The sequence below is a fragment of the Eucyclogobius newberryi genome, unplaced genomic scaffold (genome assembly GCF_026437365.1).
Source record: "Eucyclogobius newberryi isolate DKJ021-1_F unplaced genomic scaffold, fEucNew1.0.hap1 SCAF_17, whole genome shotgun sequence".
NCBI lineage: Eukaryota > Metazoa > Chordata > Actinopteri > Gobiiformes > Gobiidae > Eucyclogobius > Eucyclogobius newberryi.
Genome location: NW_027315801.1, coordinates 34883706 through 34905200, shown reverse-complemented (window position 1 = coordinate 34905200; position 21495 = coordinate 34883706). Strand labels below are relative to the sequence as shown.

At 44.6% G+C, this 21495-nt stretch overlaps 3 protein-coding genes across 4 annotated transcripts in view; all 3 read right to left on the bottom strand.

Moving 5' to 3' along the window:
- Positions 1-21495, bottom strand: part of LOC140363625 (uncharacterized) — a 48923-nt gene that overhangs the window by 3010 nt on the left and 24418 nt on the right. The window lies entirely within an intron of this gene.
- On the bottom strand, positions 2807-20972 carry LOC140363562 (uncharacterized). Its single transcript, XM_072450197.1, has 2 exons — positions 20387-20972; positions 2807-3733 (listed from the first exon to the last, which is right to left on the bottom strand). Exons 1-2 carry the CDS (start codon positions 20905-20907, stop codon positions 3028-3030), a joined length of 1227 nt encoding a protein of 408 aa, XP_072306298.1. The 5' UTR covers positions 20908-20972; the 3' UTR covers positions 2807-3027.
- On the bottom strand, positions 7559-9670 carry LOC140363561 (uncharacterized). 2 transcript variants are annotated; one of them, XM_072450195.1, is made up of 2 exons: positions 9359-9670; positions 7559-9310 (listed from the first exon to the last, which is right to left on the bottom strand). In XM_072450195.1, the coding sequence occupies exons 1-2, from the start codon at positions 9392-9394 to the stop codon at positions 7883-7885; spliced, it is 1464 nt and encodes a 487-aa protein (XP_072306296.1). In that variant the 5' UTR covers positions 9395-9670; the 3' UTR covers positions 7559-7882. The 2 variants fall into 2 exon arrangements, with proteins under 2 accessions (XP_072306296.1, XP_072306295.1); XM_072450194.1 differs by having other exon boundaries at positions 7564-9666.

Sequence of the window (21495 nt, the reverse complement as noted above, 5' to 3'; positions counted from 1 at the left end):
TTAATACCGCTTTATATATTTAATTTAGCGCTATTTTGCGCTACTTTATTAAACAAAAGATAATAATTTATTTTATTTATATTGCAGAAATCAATAATCTAAGTGCGGCGGATCCGTAAACCAAGTAATAAAATAACTAAGGCCTAACGACGCACGTTTGCGCACTTTACAGCACTTACGCACCTCAGAGCAGAGGTCTGAGTGAGGAAAGAGACGTGTGGCTTTGGGAAACACATGGAAGAAAGAAAGAAGACGGTTTTGTGGATGTTAGAGCTGTGCTAAAAGTGGAGCTAAAGTGGAGCTAACAACAAAAAAAGTAACTTCAGTGATGATGCTCTGTGAGGAAAACATCCTCAACAAACCTGGAAAGATCAGGAGCCACAGGTAAAAACACAGGTCAGAGTGTAAAGTCTGAACATGACTGTGTCCACACTAATGCGACTGTGAACACACTAATGCGACTGTGACACACTAATGTGACTGTGTCCACACTAATGTGACTGTGTCCACACTAATGTGACTGTGACACACTAATGTGACTGTGAACACACTAATGTGACTGTGACACACTAATGTGACTGTGTCCACACTAATGTGACTGTGAACACACTAATGTGACTGTGACACACTAATGTGACTGTGTCCACACTAATGTGACTGTGTCCACACTAATGTGACTGTGAACACACTAATGTGACTGTGACACACTAATGTGACTGTGACACACTAATGTGACTGTGAGCACACTAATGTGACTGTGACACACTAATGTGACTGTGAGCACACTAATGTGACTGTGTCCACACTAATGCGACTGTGTCCACACTAATGTGACTGTGACACACTAATGCGACTGTGTCCACACTAATGCGACTGTGTCCACACTAATGTGACTGTGACACACTAATGTGACTGTGACACACTAATGTGACTGTGTCCACACTAATGCGACTGTGTCCACACTAATGCGACTGTGTCCACACTAATGTGACTGTGACACACTAATGTGACTGTGAACACACTAATGTGACTGTGTCCACACTAATGTGACTGTGAACACACTAATGTGACTGTGTCCACACTAATGCGACTGTGTCCACACTAATGCGACTGTGTCCACACTAATGTGACTGTGAACACACTAATGTGACTGTGAACACACTAATGTGACTGTGAACACACTAATGTGACTGTGAACACACTAATGTGACTGTGAACACACTAATGTGACTGTGAACTGTGTCCACACTAATGTGACTGTGTCCACACTAATGTGACTGTGAACACACTAATGTGACTGTGACACACTAATGTGACTGTGTCCACACTAATGTGACTGTGAACACACTAATGTGACTGAGCACACTACTGTGACTGTGACACACTAATGTGACTGTGAACACACTAATGTGACTGTGAACACACTAATGTGACTGTGACACACTAATGTGACTGTGACACACTACTGACTGAACACACTACTGTGACTGAACACACTACTGTGACTGAACACACTACTGTGACTGTGAACACACTAATGTGACTGTGAACACAAACAAATGACCTCATTTGAGTCAATACATGAATCATTTGTCACTAAGATCAGCTTAAACTATGAAAATAATGAGCTCATATTGAGTTTGAGCAGAAACATGTCTGTGATATGAACATTTCACATCAGAAATCACATCAAAAGTCCATGTTCCTGTTGCTGCTGCTGCATGAATATGGACTCAGTCTTTCACCTGCTGCAGTCTCCACAACTATTACTAGGCTGTAAAAAAGCTATTTATTTCTTATGGTTTTATTTTGTACATAATATTTGGCCCAAGACTCAGCTTGAGCGTCGAAATTTGACAAGAGTTTGGTTTGATGGACACCATGTGGCTCATGCACTGAGAAACTTAACCTCGTTAAACGCTCCACGTTTGTTTTTATTTTGTGGTGTTTCAGTTCAGGGGTACAGAGAACCACAGAGAACCACAGAGAACTGCAGATGACTGCAGATGACCGCAGATAACTACAGAGAACTACACAGACGTGGAAATGTTTATTAGTACATTTAAAAGGTTTTTTAGATCTTGAGAAGTTTATTTTGTTATAAAGTCAAATACAATATTTTTCAGTTCCAAATTTTTATTTCTGTAGATCAACTGTGATTTGAAGTTGTAATGCACATAAACTGAAGCACATTGTTGGTGAAATTACACTTGTTTTTCTTAATACATTTCAGTTTATGAGAACAAACGTTTTGTCATTTCTTTTAATCGATCCAGTGATTGCTTCAAAAACAGCGTAGGCTACATAAAGCTATATATTTCTTATATTTTTTATCGTTTTATGTTTTACGTTATGTTCGGTCCGCGACCCAAATGAGTTGAAGGAAGCCGTCATATCCCTGATACCAAAAGAAGGGAAGGACTGACTGGACTGTGCCTCATAGAGACTATTTCTATTCTGATTGTGGACTATCGTTTATATAACTCAATTATGTCCAAAAGAATGGAACAAATCCTCCCAAACTGAATCCACAAAGATCAGACAGGATTCATGAGCAAACGACAAACACAAGACGACATAAGACCATCTTTACACACAATGAGACAAATACACACACAACAAACCAAAGCAGTAATAATAAGTCTGGACGTTGAAAAAGTATTTGATTCCGTTTGCAGGACATATTTATTTAAAGGGCAGAACAAATTTTAAATTGATAATTTAATAATAAAAAAATATTTACGGTGGTCCAAAATCAAGAATTAAAATGAATGGCCACTAGACAGATCCACACTTTGGAGAGAAGGGTGAGACAGGGCTGTGCTTGGTCCCCCCTCCTGTTCGCTTTGTACTTGGAACCATTGGCCCAATTTATTAGACGATCAGAAACAATTCATGATGTCTCAGGAAATACAACCCATCATCTTCTTACTCCAAGAGCGAGGAGGAGAGAGGAGGAGAGAGGAGGAGAGAGGAGGAGAGAGGAGGAGAGAGAAGGAGAGAGGACCACAAACAGTCTGGGTCTGTTCAGCTGTTTGGTTCCTCTTTTCTGTGAGTTCTCGCGTGCACCACAAGATTACTACTTTGTGTGAACGCTTTACCACAGATCGAACAGCTGAATGGTTTCATTCCTGTGTGAATACGTACATGTCGATTGAGAGCAGAATAGTCTGAAAACTGTTTTGAACACATTGAACAGCTGTAAGGTTTCTCGCCTGTGTGAATTCGAATGTGTCTCTTGAGAGCCGATGTCATATTGAATGTTTTCGCGCACGTTGGACAGCTGTAGGGTTTTTCACCAGTGTGAGTCCTTTCATGCAATTTGAGTGAGCTCTTTTGGGCAAATCCTTTTTTACAGGTTGAACAGCTGTAAGGTTTCTCACCAGTGTGCATTCTAATGTGTATTTCTAAATGACTTTTACGTGTAAATATTTTTTTGCAAAATGAACACTCGTGTGTTTTCTGCTTGAGAGATGGTTTGGAGTTTGTTCTGATCTGGACTTGGTCGTGGAGGTCTCCGTCAGCCTCGGTCTCCATTTGTGCTCCTGAACAGCTGAAAGGGGCACTCCAGTCATCATCATTGTCTGTGTCAGAAGAGCCTCCTTTAGTCTGTGGGTGTAAATGTGTCTCTTCATCGTCGTTCTCTCCTCGCGTTTCCTCTTCGTCCTCAGTTTGGTGAAACACTGTCGACTCTTCTTTCTTCACACAAACTGCACTGGACTCTTGAACGGCTCTGAAAATGAAATTGAAAAAAATCTAAACACGTCTGAAATGATTTAAGAAAAAAAAATATCTGCTAAAAGTCACTTGAGCTGAGGACACAATACAAATCTTTTCCAGTTGTGAGAAATGTAGAATGTTGAAGTCGACACGACACGACTGGACTGAGTTTGATTACAGAGTCTGAGGTCGACACGACTGGATGTGATTATAGAGAAGCTTGCGTTTAAGTTTCAGTAAACTGTCTTTTGTACTACCAAACGGCAAACACAAGACAACATATGACAATCTTTACACATAATGAGCCAAATGCAAAAACAACAAAACAAAGCAGTAAAAATAAGTCTGGACGCTGAAAAAGCATTTGATCCTGTTTGCTGGACTTATTTAAAGTGCAAAACAAATTTCAAATTGATGATTTAATAATAAAAAAAACATTGGGCTCTTTACGATGGTCCAAAATCAAGAATTAAAATGAATGGCCTCTTTGGAGAGAGGGTGAGACAGGGCTGGGCTTGGTCCCTCATCTTGTTCGCTTTGTACTTGGAACCATTGGCCCACTTTATGAGACAATCAGAAACAATTTATGGTGTCGCAGTTGGGACAGAACATAAAAGTGGCTGCTGCAGATGAAGTTCTATTGTTTCTGACTAAACCAGAGATTTCCATGTGATGCATTTCCATGATAATGTTGGTCCAATGTCTGGATACAAATTGAATGTACAAAAAACCTGAAATCCTCGCTTATTGGTGACCCTCTTTGACTGAAAGGCTTAACCATTAAAATGGCAAATCAAAACCCTAACAAAAATCTATCTCAAAGTTCAAAGAAATAATAGAGCCAATATTCAGTGACATGTCATGTGATCCTGCTGAGAACAGCTTTAGTCCAGGGTAGTCCATGCCCGAAACAACTCCCCTGCTCCCTGAATTCATCTAGAAATTCTGTCCTATAAAAACTATGAACAGAACCGGTGACAAAGCGCAGCCCTGAGGAGTCACTCATGCACTCGGAACAGGTCTGACTTGCTGCAGTGAACACAGCTCCTGCTCCGGTCAGACAGGGACCAAACAGCCCTGAGCAAAGGGCCCCGGACCCCGTACTACTGGAGCACCCCCTAAAGAACACCCCGAGTGGACTGGTTGGGCAAACTCCCATGAACCCTGGAGCACCCGATGGAGAGTCTAGAGCTGGTACAGTGTAGTCCTGAATCCGAGGTTCGACTATCGGCCGGATTCTCCAGTACCCTGGAATAGACCTTAGCGGGGAGGCTGAGGAGTGTGATTGGGGTCGACTGATAGTCCTCCTCCATGGCCTCCCCAAACTAATCCCAGGCCCGGGTTTTTGCCTCTGGGATAGCACGAGCTGCGGCCCGCCAGGCCCGCGCATACCTGTCAACGGCCTCAGGAGTCCTACAGGCCAAAGTGGCCCGATAGGCCTCCTTCTTCAGCCTGACGACATCCCTTACTTCCGGTGTCCACCACCGGGTTCGGGGGTTGCCGCAGCGACAGGCAACTGAGAACTTGCGACCAAATCTCTGAGCTTCCGCATCGACAATGGAGGTGGAGAACATGGTCCACTCGGACTCAATATCCCCAGCCTCCTCTGGGATATGGCAGAAGCTCTCCTGGAGGTGAGAGTTGAATACCCTACTGACAGAGGGCTCCACAAGACGTTCCCAACAGACCCTCACAATGCGCTTGGGTCTGCCAAGTCTGTCCGGCTTCCTCCTCCGCCAGCGGATCCAACTCACCACCAGGTGGTGATCAGTTTACAACTCTGCCCCTCTCTTCACCCGAGTGTCCAAGACACACAGCTGGAGGTCAGATGACATGACAACTTGTTGATCATTGACCCCCAGCCTGTGTCCTGGTGCCACGTGCACTGATGGACCTTGTGCCTGAACATGGTGTTCGTTATGAACAATCTGTGACTAGCACAGAAGTCCAATAACAGTATCAACGTGAGATCTAAGATATGGACAATATATGGACAAGATATGGAGTATTTGACCAGATTGTAAAAGATAATCACATGAAAAGCTTTGATTCGATTCAATTTATTTTTTTAACGCCCAAAATCACAACGACGGTTGTCTCGGAGAGCGACAGTGAAAAACGGATTAAACAATGTCTGTAGGGACGAGGCGCAATGTCCCATCATATTTGATATGTTGAAAGAATCCTTTGGCCTGGAACAACAGTATTTCTATAGTTTTTTTTTTACAAATAAGGAATTATTATAACAAAGAAATAAAAACGAGTAACAATAATTAAAGCCCTCAGACTGACATCTTTATCAAGGCTTATAAATCAGAAGAATGTTCTCATTATTCACGGGGAGGGGCTGAAAGTTGGAGAAACATTGGCACCAGGAGACAACCCATTATCATGTGCTTTGGGACGGACCGCTCCAACGAATAAGGATTGGACTGATATCATAACCGCAATACTTTACCAAATCTGGAAATCCTATTGTCGTTACTCCAGTGCATGAGAACAGGGTCTATGATCAAGTGTTTCCCCTAAGTCCTTTACACAGTATGAAGTGTTAAATCTGTTGCTCTTTAAAGATCCAAAAAGTCCACTGGAGCTGAGTCTTGATGGTTTTTACCTCACAAATAGAGGGCAAGCCGTTTCTGCTGATGGATCTGAATTTTCTTACCCGAGCAAAGGTGTTCCTCAAGCGTCCGTCCTTGGATCACTTCTGTTCATCTTAACTCAATTGGTCATAATCTAAACATAGTAGCATCCACTTGTATTCAAGTGATGCGATTCTATATTATTATATATTCTACAAGTGCGTTAACTAATTTGAATCAAACAAAATGTTTGTACAGTTTTGTACAGCAACAGTCCTAAAACCTCTGAACTAAATTTTTCACTCAGCGCCAAGGTCCAGCTCCGAGGTCCAGCTCAGAGGTCCAGCTCAGAGGTCCAGCTCAGAGGTCCAGCTAAGAGGTCCAGCTCAGAGGCCCAGCTCAGAGGCCCAGCTCAGTTATACTCTGAAGTCGGATGTGAAGAGTGTTTCTAAAGCTCTCACTGGGACTTTACCTGATTATTTAGGACATTCTTATTTTAGAGTCTCGCAGACTCAACACAGAGACAGGGACTGTTTGTGGAACAAAAATGAGGCTTTTTAAATTGGGAGTGTCCGCAGAGCCGCGGCGTGCTGCCGAAAAAGCCATGTTATTTTTGTGCTGACCGCGCGCCGCGGCTCCTGAAACTGCGCCGCTATTTGACCACGTTTTAGCGCCGTTTTAGACCGCGCCGAGTTAAGGTTAGGGTTAGCCATGAGGCTATAACGGGCTATAAGGGAAATGCCGCGGTCCCAGAAACTGCGGCCATTTGACCGCGCTGCGGCTCTCCAGCCATGGCCTTTTAAATTACATTATTTCCTGCCTTTTAATGAATTTAAAGCACTCGTTAAAGTGCTCTTGTTTTAAATATATTTTTTTATCCAAATTGTTTTATTGTCACTTTTGCTTGATATTCTGTTACTGTTTGTTTTCATTTTCTTGTGTGTTTAACAGGGTCCTCGTGTAAGTGTATATAAATAAAAACTACATTTCCAATCTATTTACATTAAAAAAAGAAGCTAAATGGGAGACAAAAACATTTTTTGTCAGTACTTCTCTGTAAAACAAATTGACCCATTTGGCATTAACCAAGACATTTCATTTGAAGACAGAAATCAAAACCAAAAGCCGGTTATTCTGCTTAAAATCTGTATTTGAGTATCGACTGTGGTCAGCTCACAATAAACAACACAAACATTTAAGAACAAAACAGGCTCAGCTTTGACAGAACTATAAACCAGGTCAAACACATCTGCTTTTGAAACAGATTCTAAACTACGTAACCTTTCAGCTAAACAGTAACATGTCTGTAGAGCACCATGTGACTGACCCTCCAACATAAACGTTATAAAATGCACTTTCAAAACGGGTCTAAAACGGGACTGCACCGGGTCAAAAACGGGACTGCACCGGGTCAAAAACGGGACTGCACCGGGTCAAAAACGGGACTGCACCGGGTATAAATATAGCATAAATATAACTACTGCATTTGTCCGGAAGATCTAATCAAGGAAAAATAGTGTCCATGAAAATGACTCTAAACAATGTTCACATTTGAACTACTGTCATGTGACCACAAACGGTCAGTCTTGTTCTGTACAGCTGCATGGTGTCTTCTTTGTGTGAGTTACCATGTGCATTGCAAGATTGTAACTTCGTGAAAAAGCTTTACCGCAAATGGAACAGCTGAAGGGTTCCTCGCCTGTGTGTCTTCTAATGTGTATTTTGAGAGAATAACGATCTATAAAACGGCGTGTACACATTGGACAACTGAAAGGTTTCTCACCTGTGTGCGTTCTTTTATGTACATTTAGATGGCTCTGTTGGGCAAACGCTTTTTTACATGTTGAACAGCTGTAGGGTTTCTCACCTGTGTGAATTCTTTCATGTCGTCTAAGATCAGAACAATTTAAAAAATGTTTCATACATATTGGACAAGTGTATGGTTTCTCGCCAGCGCGAACTCTGTGATGCTTGAGAGATGATTCAGAGTTTGTGCTGATCTGGTCTTGGTCGTGGGGGTCTCTGTCAGCCTCGGTCTGCATCTGTGCTCCTGACCAGCTGAAAGGGTCACGCTGGTCATCAGCTGACTCTCCTTCAGTCTGTGGAAGAACATGTGGCTCTTCGTTGTCCTCTCCTCGAGTTTCACAAACTGCAGCGGACTCTAGACAGTGAGTTCTCATGTGAACCACAAGACTAGAATTTCGTGTAAATGCTTTTTCACAGATTGGACATCCGTAGGGTTTTTCACCCGTGTGGATTCTAATGTGATTCCTGAGATTAGCTCTTGATGTGAATGTTTTAGCACATATTTGACAGCTAAAGGGTTTATCACCTGTGTGCATTCTAATGTGACTCTGTAATATACTTTTATACATAAATCTCTTTTTACAAAATGAGCACTGGTGTGTATTCTGCTTGAGGGATGGTGAAGAGTTTGTGCTGGTCTGGTCTTGGTCGTGGGGGTCTCTGTCAGCCTCGGTCTGCATCTGTGCTCCTGACCAGCTGAAAGGGTCACACTGGTCGTCAGAAGACTCTGCCTCAGTCTGTGGGTGTAAATGTGGCTCTGGACGGTGAGTTCTCATGTGAACCACAAGACTAGAATTTCGTATAAATGCTTTTTTACAGACTGGACACCCGTAGGGTTTTTCACCTGTGTGGATTCTAATGTGATTTGCGAGATTAGATTTGGATGTGAACGTTTTAGCACAAGTTTGACACCTGTAAGGTTTCTCTCCTGTGTGCATTCTAATGTGACTCTGTAATTTACTTTTACAGTTAAATATCTTGTTACAAAATGAGCACTCGAGTGTATTCAGCTTGAGAGATGGTGCAGAGTTTGTGCTGGTCTGGACTTGGTCGTGGAGGTCTCGGTCAGCCTCGGTCTGCATCAGTGCTCCTGTCCAGCTGAAAGGGTCACTCCAGTTTTCATCATTGTCTATGTCAGAAGACCCTCCCTCAGTCTGTGGGTGTAAATGTGGCTCTTCGTCCTCGTTCTCTCCCCATGTGTCCTCTTCGTCCTCAGTTTGGTGAAACACGGTCGACTCTTCTTCCTTCACACAAACTGCACTGGACTCTGGACTGTGAGTTCTCATGTGCACCGCAAGACTATAATTCCGTGTAAATGCTTTGTTACAGATGGAACAGCTGAAAGGTTTCTCGCCTGTGTGCAGTCTAATGTGACTCTGTAATTGACTTTTATATTGAAATCTCCGTTCACAGAAGGGGCAATGGAGAGTGTTCTGCTTGAGAGAAGGGTCAGAGTTTGTTCTGATCTGGACAGTTTGGTGAAACACTGTCGACTCTTCTTCCTTCACACAAACAGCACTGGACTCTTGAGCGGCTCTGAAAAGAAAATCGAAATAAATTGTATAAACACAGCGTCTGAAACGAGGTAAGAAAACAAAAGCTCCAACAACACATTACAACCATCTCAACTTGTGGGAAAAACTAAGGAAAATTAATAACTTCGAAAAATTAACCTCTCAGCTATACATCTATATAGCTGATCTGATATATTATACTGATCACAAACCTAAAAATAACAATAACTCTCCCAACAACCAAGTTGGAAAATGACTTGGCGTTCTCTCCCAACCCTGATTATTGGGAACAAATCTGCAATAAAAAAAAATTCCATGACCACTAACACAAACCTACAACTTATACAATATAAAGTCATACATAGATCTCACATCACTCAAAGTCAAATGTTTAAAATGGGCTTCACCAACACCGATATTTGTTCACAATGCACTTTAGGTAGCAAAGACGATTATCTGCACGCCACGTGGCTCTGTCAACCAGTCTACTCCTTCTGGATCACAATCACTCAGGTACTCTCTACCATCCTGGACTCCAGAATCCCTTTATCTCCAACACTCTGTCTCCTTAATGACATCTCTACAGTCCACATCATGCAAAAAACCTTGCTCATCTCTCGAACTGTCGCTAAGAATGTCGTCCTCCAAACTGGAAGGCCAAGAAATCCCACAAAAATAAAAAAAAGCTCCCTGTAACCTTTGGAGCAGACCATTGGAACCTTTGGAGCTGACCATTGGAACCTTTGGAGCTGACCATTGGAACCTTTGGAGCCGACCATTGGAACCTTTGGAGCTGACCATTGGAACCTTTGGAGCTGACCATTGGAACCTTTGGAGCCGACCATTGGAACCTTTGGAGCCGACCATTGGAACCTTTGGAGCCGACCATTGGAACCTTTGGAGCCGACCATTGGAACCTTTGGAGCCGACCATTGGAACCTTTGGAGCCGACCATTGGAACCTTTGGAGCCGACCATTGGAACCTTTGGAGCCGACCATTGGAACCTTTGGAGCCGACCATTGGAACCTTTGGAGCCGACCATTGGAACCTTTGGAGCTGACCATTGGAACCTTTGGAGCTGACCATTGGAACCTTTGGAGCTGACCATTGGAACCTTTGGAGCTGACCATTGGAACCTTTGGAGCTGACCATTGGAACCTTTGGAGCTGACCATTGGAACCTTTGGAGCTGACCATTGGAACCTTTGGAGCTGACCGACCCTCAGAGCGTCTTGACTCCGCGGAGCCGCTTCAGTGCACACTAGATTTACTTCCGTTTGCTTCACTTTTGTGTTGGTTCTGTTCACACACGCCGCTCCTCAGTCACGCCCCAAACGCTCAGCCATGTGAGAAAGTGATACAAGAGAAGTAACACAGAGAGGAACTGATAATAAAGAGCTCCACAAGAGGATCCTGGGATATGTAGTCATCCTTTGGGGTTTTATCACTGAAGCAACATTGTTACATCCCTAGTTTAGAGTTATGCGTTTCCCAGCAGTGAAGCCGCGTATCCTGGAAAGGTCAGTTTGTCGTGTTTGAGTTATTGAATCATTGGTTCCCTTGTTGAATGAGTTCTTAGTAATAAAAAGTGATAAAAAGCTTTAAAAGTCCTGTTCCTCATAACCAAATGATTCTTTCAACATGTCAAAGCTTTTCATGTGATACTCTTTTACATCTGGTGAAAAACATTTAGACCTTTTGTACTCCAGACCTTGAGTCTCAGGGTGTGATTACGACAGAAGTGTGATTACAACAGAAGTGCTGAATCGTGGCAAAAAGAGAAAAAGTGAAGGGTAAAGTAAGGTTAATTTGTCTCATTGTGTAAAGATGGTCTTCTGTCGTCTTGTGTTTGTCGTTTGTCATGAATCCTGTCTGATCTTTGTGGATTCAGTTTGGGAGGATTTGTTCCATTCTTTTGGACATAATTGAGGTGAATAAACGATAGTCCACATTCAGAATAGAAATAGTCTCTATGAGGCACAGTCCAGTCGCTCCCTCAAGATTTTAACTCATTCCTTTAAGATAGTTAAGCGTGATATCATCTCATGGCCATGTATTAATAACACATTTCACATGCCAGGTGTTTGTACTTTTCATAAAACGTACAACGCGAGAGAATATTTAGTCTTCCGAGAACAGCCAGATCCAAACCGGGTCTAAAACAGGACTGCACCAGGTCTAAAACGGGACTGCACCGGGTCTAAAACTGCACCGGGTCTAAAACTGCACCGGGTCTAAAACGGGACCGCACCGGGTCTAAAACGGGACCGCACCGGGTCTAAAACGGGACCGCACCGGGTCTAAAACTGCACCGGGTCTAAAACTGCACCGGGTCTAAAACAGGACCGCACCGGGTCTAAAACAGGACTGCACCGGGTCTAAAACAGGACCGCACCGGGTCTAAAACAGGACCGCACCGGGTCTAAAACTGCACCGGGTCTAAAACAGGACTGCACCGGGTCTAAAACTGCACCGGGTCTAAAACAGGACCGCACCGGGTCTAAAACTGCACCGGGTCTAAAACTGCACCGGGTCTAAAACAGGACCGCACCGGGTCTAAAACAGGACTGCACCGGGTCTAAAACTGCACCGGGTCTAAAACAGGACCACACCGGGTCTAAAACGGGACCACACCGGGTCTAAAACGGGACCACACCGGGTCTAAAACGGGACTGCACCGGGTCTAAAACAGGACCGCACCGGGTCTAAAACGGGACCACACCGGGTCTAAAACAGGACTGCACCGGGTCTAAAACAGGACTGCACCGGGTCTAAAACAGGACTGCACCGGGTCTAAAACTGCACCGGGTCTAAAACAGGACCGCACCGGGTCTAAAACAGGACTGCACCCGGTATAAATATAGCATAGATATAACTACTGCATTTGTCCGGAAGATCTAATCAAGGAAAAATAGTGTCCATGAAAATGACTCTAAACAATGTTCACATTTGAACTACTGTCACGTGACCACAAACGGTCAGTCTTGTTCTGTTCAGCTGCATGGTGTCTTCTTTGTGTGAGTTACCATGTGCATTGCAAGATTGTAACTTCGTGAAAAAGATTTACCGCAAAATGGAACAGCTGAAGGGTTCTTCGCCTGTGTGTCTTCTAATGTGTATTTTGAGAGAATAACGATCTATAAAACGACGTGTACATATTGGACAACTGAAAGGTTTCTCACCTGTGTGCGTTCTTTTATGTACATTTAGATGGCTCTGTTGGGCAAACGCTTTTTTTACATATTGGACAAGTGTATGGTTTCTCGCCAGCGGCAACTCTGTGATGCTTGAGTGATGATTCAGAGTTTGTGCTGATCTGGTCTTGGTCGTGGGGGTCTCTGTCAGCCTCGGTCTGCATCTGTGCTCCTGACCAGCTGAAAGGGTCACGCTGGTCATCAGATGACTCTCCTTCAGTCTGTGGAAGAACATGTGGCTCTTCGTTGTCCTCTCCTCGAGTTTCACAAACTGCAGCGGACTCTAGACAGTGAGTTCTCATGTGAACCACAAGACTAGAATTTCGTGTAAATGCTTTTTCACAGATTGGACATCCGTAGGGTTTTTCACCCGTGTGGATTCTAATGTGATTCCTGAGATTAGCTCTTGATGTGAATGTTTTAGCACATATTTGACAGCTAAAGGGTTTATCACCTGTGTGCATTCTAATGTGACTCTGTAATATACTTTTATACATAAATATCTTGTTACAAAATGAGCACTGGTGTGTATTCTGCTTGAGGGATGGTGAAGAGTTTGTGCTGGTCTGGACTTGGTCGTGGAGGTCTCGGTCAGCCTCGGTCTGCATCTGTGCTCCTGTCCAGCTGAAAGGGTCACTCCAGTTTTCATCATTGTCTATGTCAGAAGACCCTCCCTCAGTCTGTGGGTGTAAATGTGGCTCTTCGTCCTCGTTCTCTCCCCATGTGTCCTCTTCGTCCTCAGTTTGGTGAAACACGGTCGACTCTTCTTCCTTCACACAAACTGCACTGGACTCTGGACTGTGAGTTCTCATGTGCACCGCAAGACTATAATTCCGTGTAAATGCTTTGTTACAGATGGAACAACTGAAAGGTTTCTCGCCTGTGTGCAGTCTAATGTGACTCTGTAATTTACTTTTATATTGAAATCTCCGTTCACAGAAGGGGCAATGGAGAGTGTTCTGCTTGAGAGAAGGGTCAGAGTTTGTTCTGATCTGGACAGTTTGGTGAAACACTGTCGACTCTTCTTCCTTCACACAAACAGCACTGGACTCTTGAGCGGCTCTGAAAAGAAAATCGAAATAAATTGTATAAACACAGCGTCTGAAACGAGGTAAGAAAACAAAAGCTCCAACAACACATTACAACCATCTCAACTTGTGGGAAAAACTAAGGAAAATTAATAACTTCGAAAAATTAACCTCTCAGCTATACATCTATATAGCTGATCTGATATATTATACTGATCACAAACCTAAAAATAACAATAACTCTCCCAACAACCAAGTTGGAAAATGACTTGGCGTTCTCTCCCAACCCTGATTATTGGGAACAAATCTGCAATAAAAAAAAATTCCATGACCACTAACACAAACCTACAACTTATACAATATAAAGTCATACATAGATCTCACATCACTCAAAGTCAAATGTTTAAAATGGGCTTCACCAACACCGATATTTGTTCACAATGCACTTTAGGTAGCAAAGACGATTATCTGCACGCCACGTGGCTCTGTCAACCAGTCTACTCCTTCTGGATCACAATCACTCAGGTACTCTCTACCATCCTGGACTCCAGAATCCCTTTATCTCCAACACTCTGTCTCCTTAATGACATCTCTACAGTCCACATCATGCAAAAAACCTTGCTCATCTCTCTAACTGTCGCTAAGAATGTCGTCCTCCAAACTGGAAGGCCAAGAAATCCCACAAAAATAAAAAAAAGCTCCCTGTAACCTTTGGAGCAGACCATTGGAACCTTTGGAGCAGACCATTGGAACCTTTGGAGCTGACCATTGGAACCTTTGGAGCTGACTATTGGAACCTTTGGAGCCGACCATTGGAACCTTTGGAGCCGACCATTGGAACCTTTGGAGCCGACCATTGGAACCTTTGGAGCCGACCATTGGAACCTTTGGAGCTGACCATTGGAACCTTTGGAGCCGACCATTGGAACCTTTGGAGCCGACCATTGGAACCTTTGGAGCCGACCATTGGAACCTTTGGAGCTGACCATTGGAACCTTTGGAGCTGACCATTGGAACCTTTGGAGCTGACCATTGGAACCTTTGGAGCTGACCATTGGAACCTTTGGAGCTGACCATTGGAACCTTTGGAGCTGACCGACCCTCAGAGCGTCTTGACTCCGCGGAGCCGCTTCAGTGCACACTAGATTTACTTCCGTTTGCTTCACTTTTGTGTTGGTTCTGTTCACACACGCCGCTCCTCAGTCACGCCCCAAACGCTCAGCCATGTGAGAAAGTGATACAAGAGAAGTAACACAGAGAGGAACTGATAATAAAGAGCTCCACAAGAGGATCCTGGGATATGTAGTCATCCTTTGGGGTTTTATCACTGAAGCAACATTGTTACATCCCTAGTTTAGAGTTATGCGTTTCCCAGCAGTGAAGCCGCGTATCCTGGAAAGGTCAGTTTGTCGTGTTTGAGTTATTGAATCATTGGTTCCCTTGTTGAATGAGTTCTTAGTAATAAAAAGTGATAAAAAGCTTTAAAAGTCCTGTTCCTCATAACCAAATGATTCTTTCAACATGTCAAAGCTTTTCATGTGATACTCTTTTACATCTGGTGAAAAACATTTAGACCTTTTGTACTCCAGACCTTGAGTCTCAGGGTGTGATTACGACAGAAGTGTGATTACAACAGAAGTGCTGAATCGTGGCAAAAAGAGAAAAAGTGAAGGGTAAAGTAAGGTTAATTTGTCTCATTGTGTAAAGATGGTCTTCTGTCGTCTTGTGTTTGTCGTTTGTCATGAATCCTGTCTGATCTTTGTGGATTCAGTTTGGGAGGATTTGTTCCATTCTTTTGGACATAATTGAGGTGAATAAACGATAGTCCACATTCAGAATAGAAATAGTCTCTATGAGGCACAGTCCAGTCATTCCTTCCCTTCTTTTGGTCTCAGGGACATGCTGATCTCTTTCACACTAGAAGGGGAGGAGTTTTAAGTGCCAGCTAAAAGTTGATAAAAGTGAAGGAGTAAGTGTGTCTTTAGAACTTTATACCACTCTGAGGTGTGTCTTTAGAACTTTATACCACTCTGAGGTGTGTCTTTAGAACTTTATACCACTCTGAGGTGTGTCTTTAGAGCTTTATACAACTCTGAGGTGCGTCTTTAGAGCTTTATACAACTCTGAGGTGTGTCTTTAGAACTTTATACCACTCTGAGGTGTGTCTTTAGAACTTTATACCACTCTGAGGTGTGTCTTTAGAGCTTTATACAACTGAGGTGTGTCTTTAGAGCTTTATACAACTCTGAGGTGCGTCTTTAGAGCTTTATAAACTCTGAGGTGTGTCTTTAGAGCTTTATACACTCTGAGGTGCGTCTTTAGAGCTTTATACACTCTGAGGTGTAACTTTAGAGCTTTATACACTCTGAGGTGTGTCTTTAGAGCTTTATACACTCTGAGGTGCGTCTTTAGAGCTTTATACACTCTGAGGTGCGTCTTTAGAGCTTTATACACTCTGAGGTGTGTCTTTAGAGTTTTATACACTCTGAGGTGTAACTTTAGAGCTTTATACCACTCTGAGGTGTGTCTTTAGAGCTTTATACCACTGAGGTGTGTCTTTAGAGCTTTATACACTCTGAGGTGAACCCATCGCTCCTGGAGATTTATTGTTTTTTTATCTTTTAATTCCACTTTGAATATCAGTAGTTGTTATTTCAGCACCTAATTTTTTGTTTTGCTCTTCGGTCATGGCGAGTAAACTGAGAACCGTATTTTTCACAAGAAAAAGCGCAAGGCGAATCTGTCAATAAAGGGTCTATTTTGGATCATTGTTCATATATAAAGCGCATTAAGTGAAACAAAACGGACGGATCAGTCAGTTGAGCTTTATTAAACGCGTTCAATTGGTTCAGATCAACATTGTTCAAACGTTCATGACTCTCGGCCTCGTTCAGTTATAACAGTCAGATACAACACGATACACTCACTTTTTCACTTCATTCCTCCTCCACAATTCCCTCCTCTTCATCTTCAGTGTCGGACTTTAACAGTTGTGCCTGAGGCTGCACATCCCACATCCCGGATCCATCTGGTCATTATCCGAGCGTCGCTGCGGTAACCTTCTGATGATTCTGGCCTTGGTGAAACCTCTGACCACAGTTTGGACTGATACTTGAGCCCAGAGTTTAAAGTCCGCGTCGTAAGCATGTCTCTTGGCAGGAGCCATCTTGGGGTCCTTCGTTCGGGGTCCTTTATTTAGGTGTCCTTATCACAGCCGTAATGTTGTAGTAATAATGTAGTTTACATTTTCTGTACCACACAAAATGTCTTCGAGGTCAGTAAACACAATAGAATGAATCCATATATAAAGCGCACAGACGTTTTTTGAGTGCGCTTTATAGTGCAGATAGTACGGTATCTAGAAAAAGATTGTATTTCTTCCTCATTGATATTTTGGTGAAAGGTTTTTCTAGAAGAAATCAAGCGATGATTGTATTTGGTCTTGTTTGGTTAAAATTTATTCATTCTCTTATCATAAAAATAGTTCTCTGTGCTAATAACTTTGAACCATTTTCAGAATTTTTGATTTTATTTTAGGCCAGGTCATTAATCTCACTTCGTCTTATTATTTCTATTTCCAGTAACATTTGAGGATCCTCGTTTTCTGCATGTTTTGCCTCCAACAGCTTTGTTTTTTTTCTGTAAATCGCCTTTGTTTCTTTTTGGCCGAGGTGACAGCAACAACCCTGCCCCTTAAAACTGCCTTAGCTGCATCGCAGAGAATGGGAGGAGACAGTTCAGTGATGTAAACAGAAGATCAATTGGATCTATTGTACCTGTGTCTGCCTCTGTCACTTTGGACATGTCTTTGCTGAAAAAAAAAAAAAAAAAAAGAAGTCTATTCTAGTGTAGATCTTATGTGGGTTGTAAAATCTGTTCATATTCTAACTCCAGGTTATTATTTTGAGAACATTTTTAAATTTAAGTGATATTTGAAAAGTTTTACCTTTAACTCCCAGAGCAGTACTTTTTACTGCTCTTTTCATTTGTCTGATGGAAGTTCCTCCCCTCAAATGGAGTTCTAGTGTTTATCACTCTCCAGATATCAAATAATCCAACATTATGTAATAGATTCACCAGTACTTTGTGAGTTTGTGTTTAAAATTGAGACGAAAAATTGAAAACAAAATGGATTAATAGTTAACACTTATTATATGGTAATGCTGAGGGACGGGGCTTAAGACTTTGAGAAAGTCCATTTCCTTTGGCTCAGGTCAACAACAAACAAATTGTGAACAATAAAACAGTGTGTGCAGGTAAGACGACGCTCTGGCACCACCTGTCTCCTCTTCTCCTTCAGAGACGACCTACAGCGGGAAGAGACGACCTACAGCGGGAGTAGACGACCAAAAGGGGAGGAGACGACCTAAAGCGGGAGGAGACGACCTACAGCGGGAGGAGACGACATACAGCGGGAGGAGACGACATACAGCGGGAGGAAACGACCTACAGCGGGAGGAAACGACCTACAGCGGGAGAAGACGACCTACAGCGGGAGGAGACGACATACAGCGGGAGGAGACGACCTACAGCGGGAGGAAACGACCTACAGCGGGAGGAGACGACCTGCAGCGGGAGGAGACGACCTACAGCGGGAGGAGACGACCTACAGCGGGAGTAGACGACCAAAAGGGGAGGAAACGACCTACAGCGGGAGAAGACGACCTACAGCGGGAGGAGACGACATACAGCGGGAGGAGACGACCTACAGCGGGAGGAAACGACCTACAGCGGGAGGAAACGACCTACAGCGGGAGAAGACGACCTACAGCGGGAGGAGACGACCTAAAGCGGGAGGAGACGACCTAAAGCGGGAGGAGACGACCTAAAGCGGGAGGAGACGACATACAGCGGGAGGAGACGACCTACAGCGGGAGGAGACGACATACAGCGGGAGGAGACGACCTACAGCAGGCAGGAGACGACCTACACCGGGAGGAGACGCCCTACAGCGGGAGGAGACGACCTGCAGCGGGAGGAGACGACCTACAGCGGGAGGAGACGACCTACAGGGGGAGGAGACGACCAAAAGGGGAGGAGACGACCTAAAGCGGGAGGAGACGACCTACAGCGGGAGGAGACGACATACAGCGGGAGGAGACGACCTACAGCAGGCAGGAGACGACCTACAGCAGGCAGGAGACGACCTACACCGGGAGGATACGACCTACACCGGGAGGAGACGCCCTACAGCGGGAGGAGACGCCCTACAGCGGGAGGAGACGACCTACAGCGGGAGGAGACGACCTACAGCGGGAGGAGACGACCTACAGCGGGAGGAGACGACCTGCAGCGGGAGGAGACGACCTGCAGCGGGAGGAGACGACCTGCAGCGGGAGGAGACGACCTACAGCGGGAGGAGACGACCTACAGCGGGAGGAGACAACCTACAGCAGGAGACGACCTACAGCGGGAGGAGACGACCTGCAGCGGGAGGAGACGACCTGCAGCGGGAGGAGACGACCTGCAGCGGGAGGAGACGACCTGCAGTGGGAGGAGACGACCTGCAGCGGGAGGAGACGACATACAGCGGGAGGAGACGACATACAGCGGGAGGAGACGACATACAGCGGGAGGAGACGACCTACAGCGGCAGGAGACGACCTACAGCGGGAGGAGACAACCTACAGCGGGAGGAGACGCCCTACAGCGGGAGGAGACGACCTGCAGCGGGAGGAGACGACCTGCAGCGGAAGGAGACGACCTGCAGCGGGAGGAGACGACCTGCAGCGGGAGGAGACGACCTACAGCGGGAGGAGACGACCTGCAGCGGGAGGAGACGACCTACAGCAGGAGACGACCTACAGCGGGAGGAGACGACCTGCAGCGGGAGGAGACGACCTGCAGCGGGAGGAGACGACCTGCAGCGGGAGGAGACGACCTACACAGGGAGGAGACGACCTACAGCGGGAGGAGACGACCTACACCGGGAGGAGACGACCTACACCGGGAGGAGACGACCTACACCGGGAGGAGACGACCTACACAGGGAGGAGACGACCTACACCGGGAGGAGACGCCCTGCAGCGGGACGTCAGCCTCTCATCCATCAGCTGGTCAGATGACACTTAGGTCACTGCGCATGCGCTAAGAGCAGAAACACTTGAACAAGCTAAAGCCAGTCAGGTTCCTTCACTCACGAGGTAATAAAAAAAATTGCAGCACCGATTTTGACACTAAACGCCGACATTCACTTGAAGTCCAGAGCTCACGGACAGTTTCATTCAAGTCAGGAAATGACGATAAATGTACATAGTTGTGCCACGTGGGCTCAGGTATGCACGGTACATCAACACGGTACACGCAGTAAATAGAAATGTAGTAAATGTGTGTTTTGCATTTTTGTATCAGAATCAGGAAGATCATTTTGACTCGGCCGTTTTAGAAGTAGCTCTCGTGCTGAAGAAGTGTGAATACTCATGATCTACTGTGTTTGTTTAGTGCAATACAAGTGGAAACTTTTTTGACAGGCAGTGAATTCATGTAGAGATGAGAAGAGAGAGAGAGATGTAGAAAAGGAGAAATAAAATGGTTGAGCCTACATTTGCAGCAGCTCTTCTTTTTGAGCGATGCGATTTTCCTCTGGCTCTTCTTTTATCCGTGGACTCTCTGGGAGTTCAAAATTCGGATCCTGGTCCAGGCCCTGGTGTAGGCCTTTGCTCAGACCCTGGTGAAGATCCTGGTGCAGACCCTGGTCCCGGCCTTGGTTCAGGCCTTGGTGCAGACCCTGGTGCAGAGCTAGGCCCCGGTGTAGGCCCTGGTGCAGGCCCTGGTGCAGATCCTGGTGTAGGCCTTGGTGCAGATCTTGGTGCAGATCCTGGTCCAGACCCTGGTCCAGACCGGGTCCAGGACTCTCCGTAGTCTTGAGATCCGCTTTGAGCAGCGCGACTCTCGGGCTCAGCACCGAGTCCAGCAGCTCTTGTTTCCTCTGGTTCTCTTCTCTGGAGCGGCGCAGTTCCTCCTCAAACTCCGCTGTCGTTCTTTCAAACAGCGCAAATATCTCTTCCGCAGCCGCAGTCAGCCGCGCATTCACCAAAACTCTCAGTGTTTGGTTTTTAGACATTTTTAGAGACGTTTTTTTGTTTGTCGCTCTAGCCTCGAGCTAACGGAACACGGGAGCGGCGAGCTGACGGGGCGCCCTAGTGTGACGTCATCAGACCGCGCCGCTCAAGCTGCATCTTTTGTTCTCTCGGGTTGTTTTTTTTCTTCTTAAAATAATAATCAATTTACAACAATCGTTTCACTTTTCGACTGTTGCGATGCAAAGAGTTTATTGTTCTTGAAGTTTATTTCAAAAAAGGGGAAAAGAGTGTTGCAGTTTCAGACATTTCTGTTTGTGAATAAAAAATGTACCAACGAACATGAAGAACAAACAGTATCTTTTAATATTAGACGATAACATATTTGACTGTTTATAAAAATATAGTTACTCAAATCAGCCCTACATGTTTTAACAGCGCTACAATAAAAAATAAGTGATCCATAATTTCTTCGATCGTTTGACAGAATGAACATTTCAGTAAACGTGGAGACAAAAGAGTTGACTGGGTACATTTTATGTGGAATTCTATCATTTATTTTTATTCATTTTATTTTGAATACAATATTTGTACGGTAATAGCCCAGTATCTTGTATTGTGGAGCAGTAAAA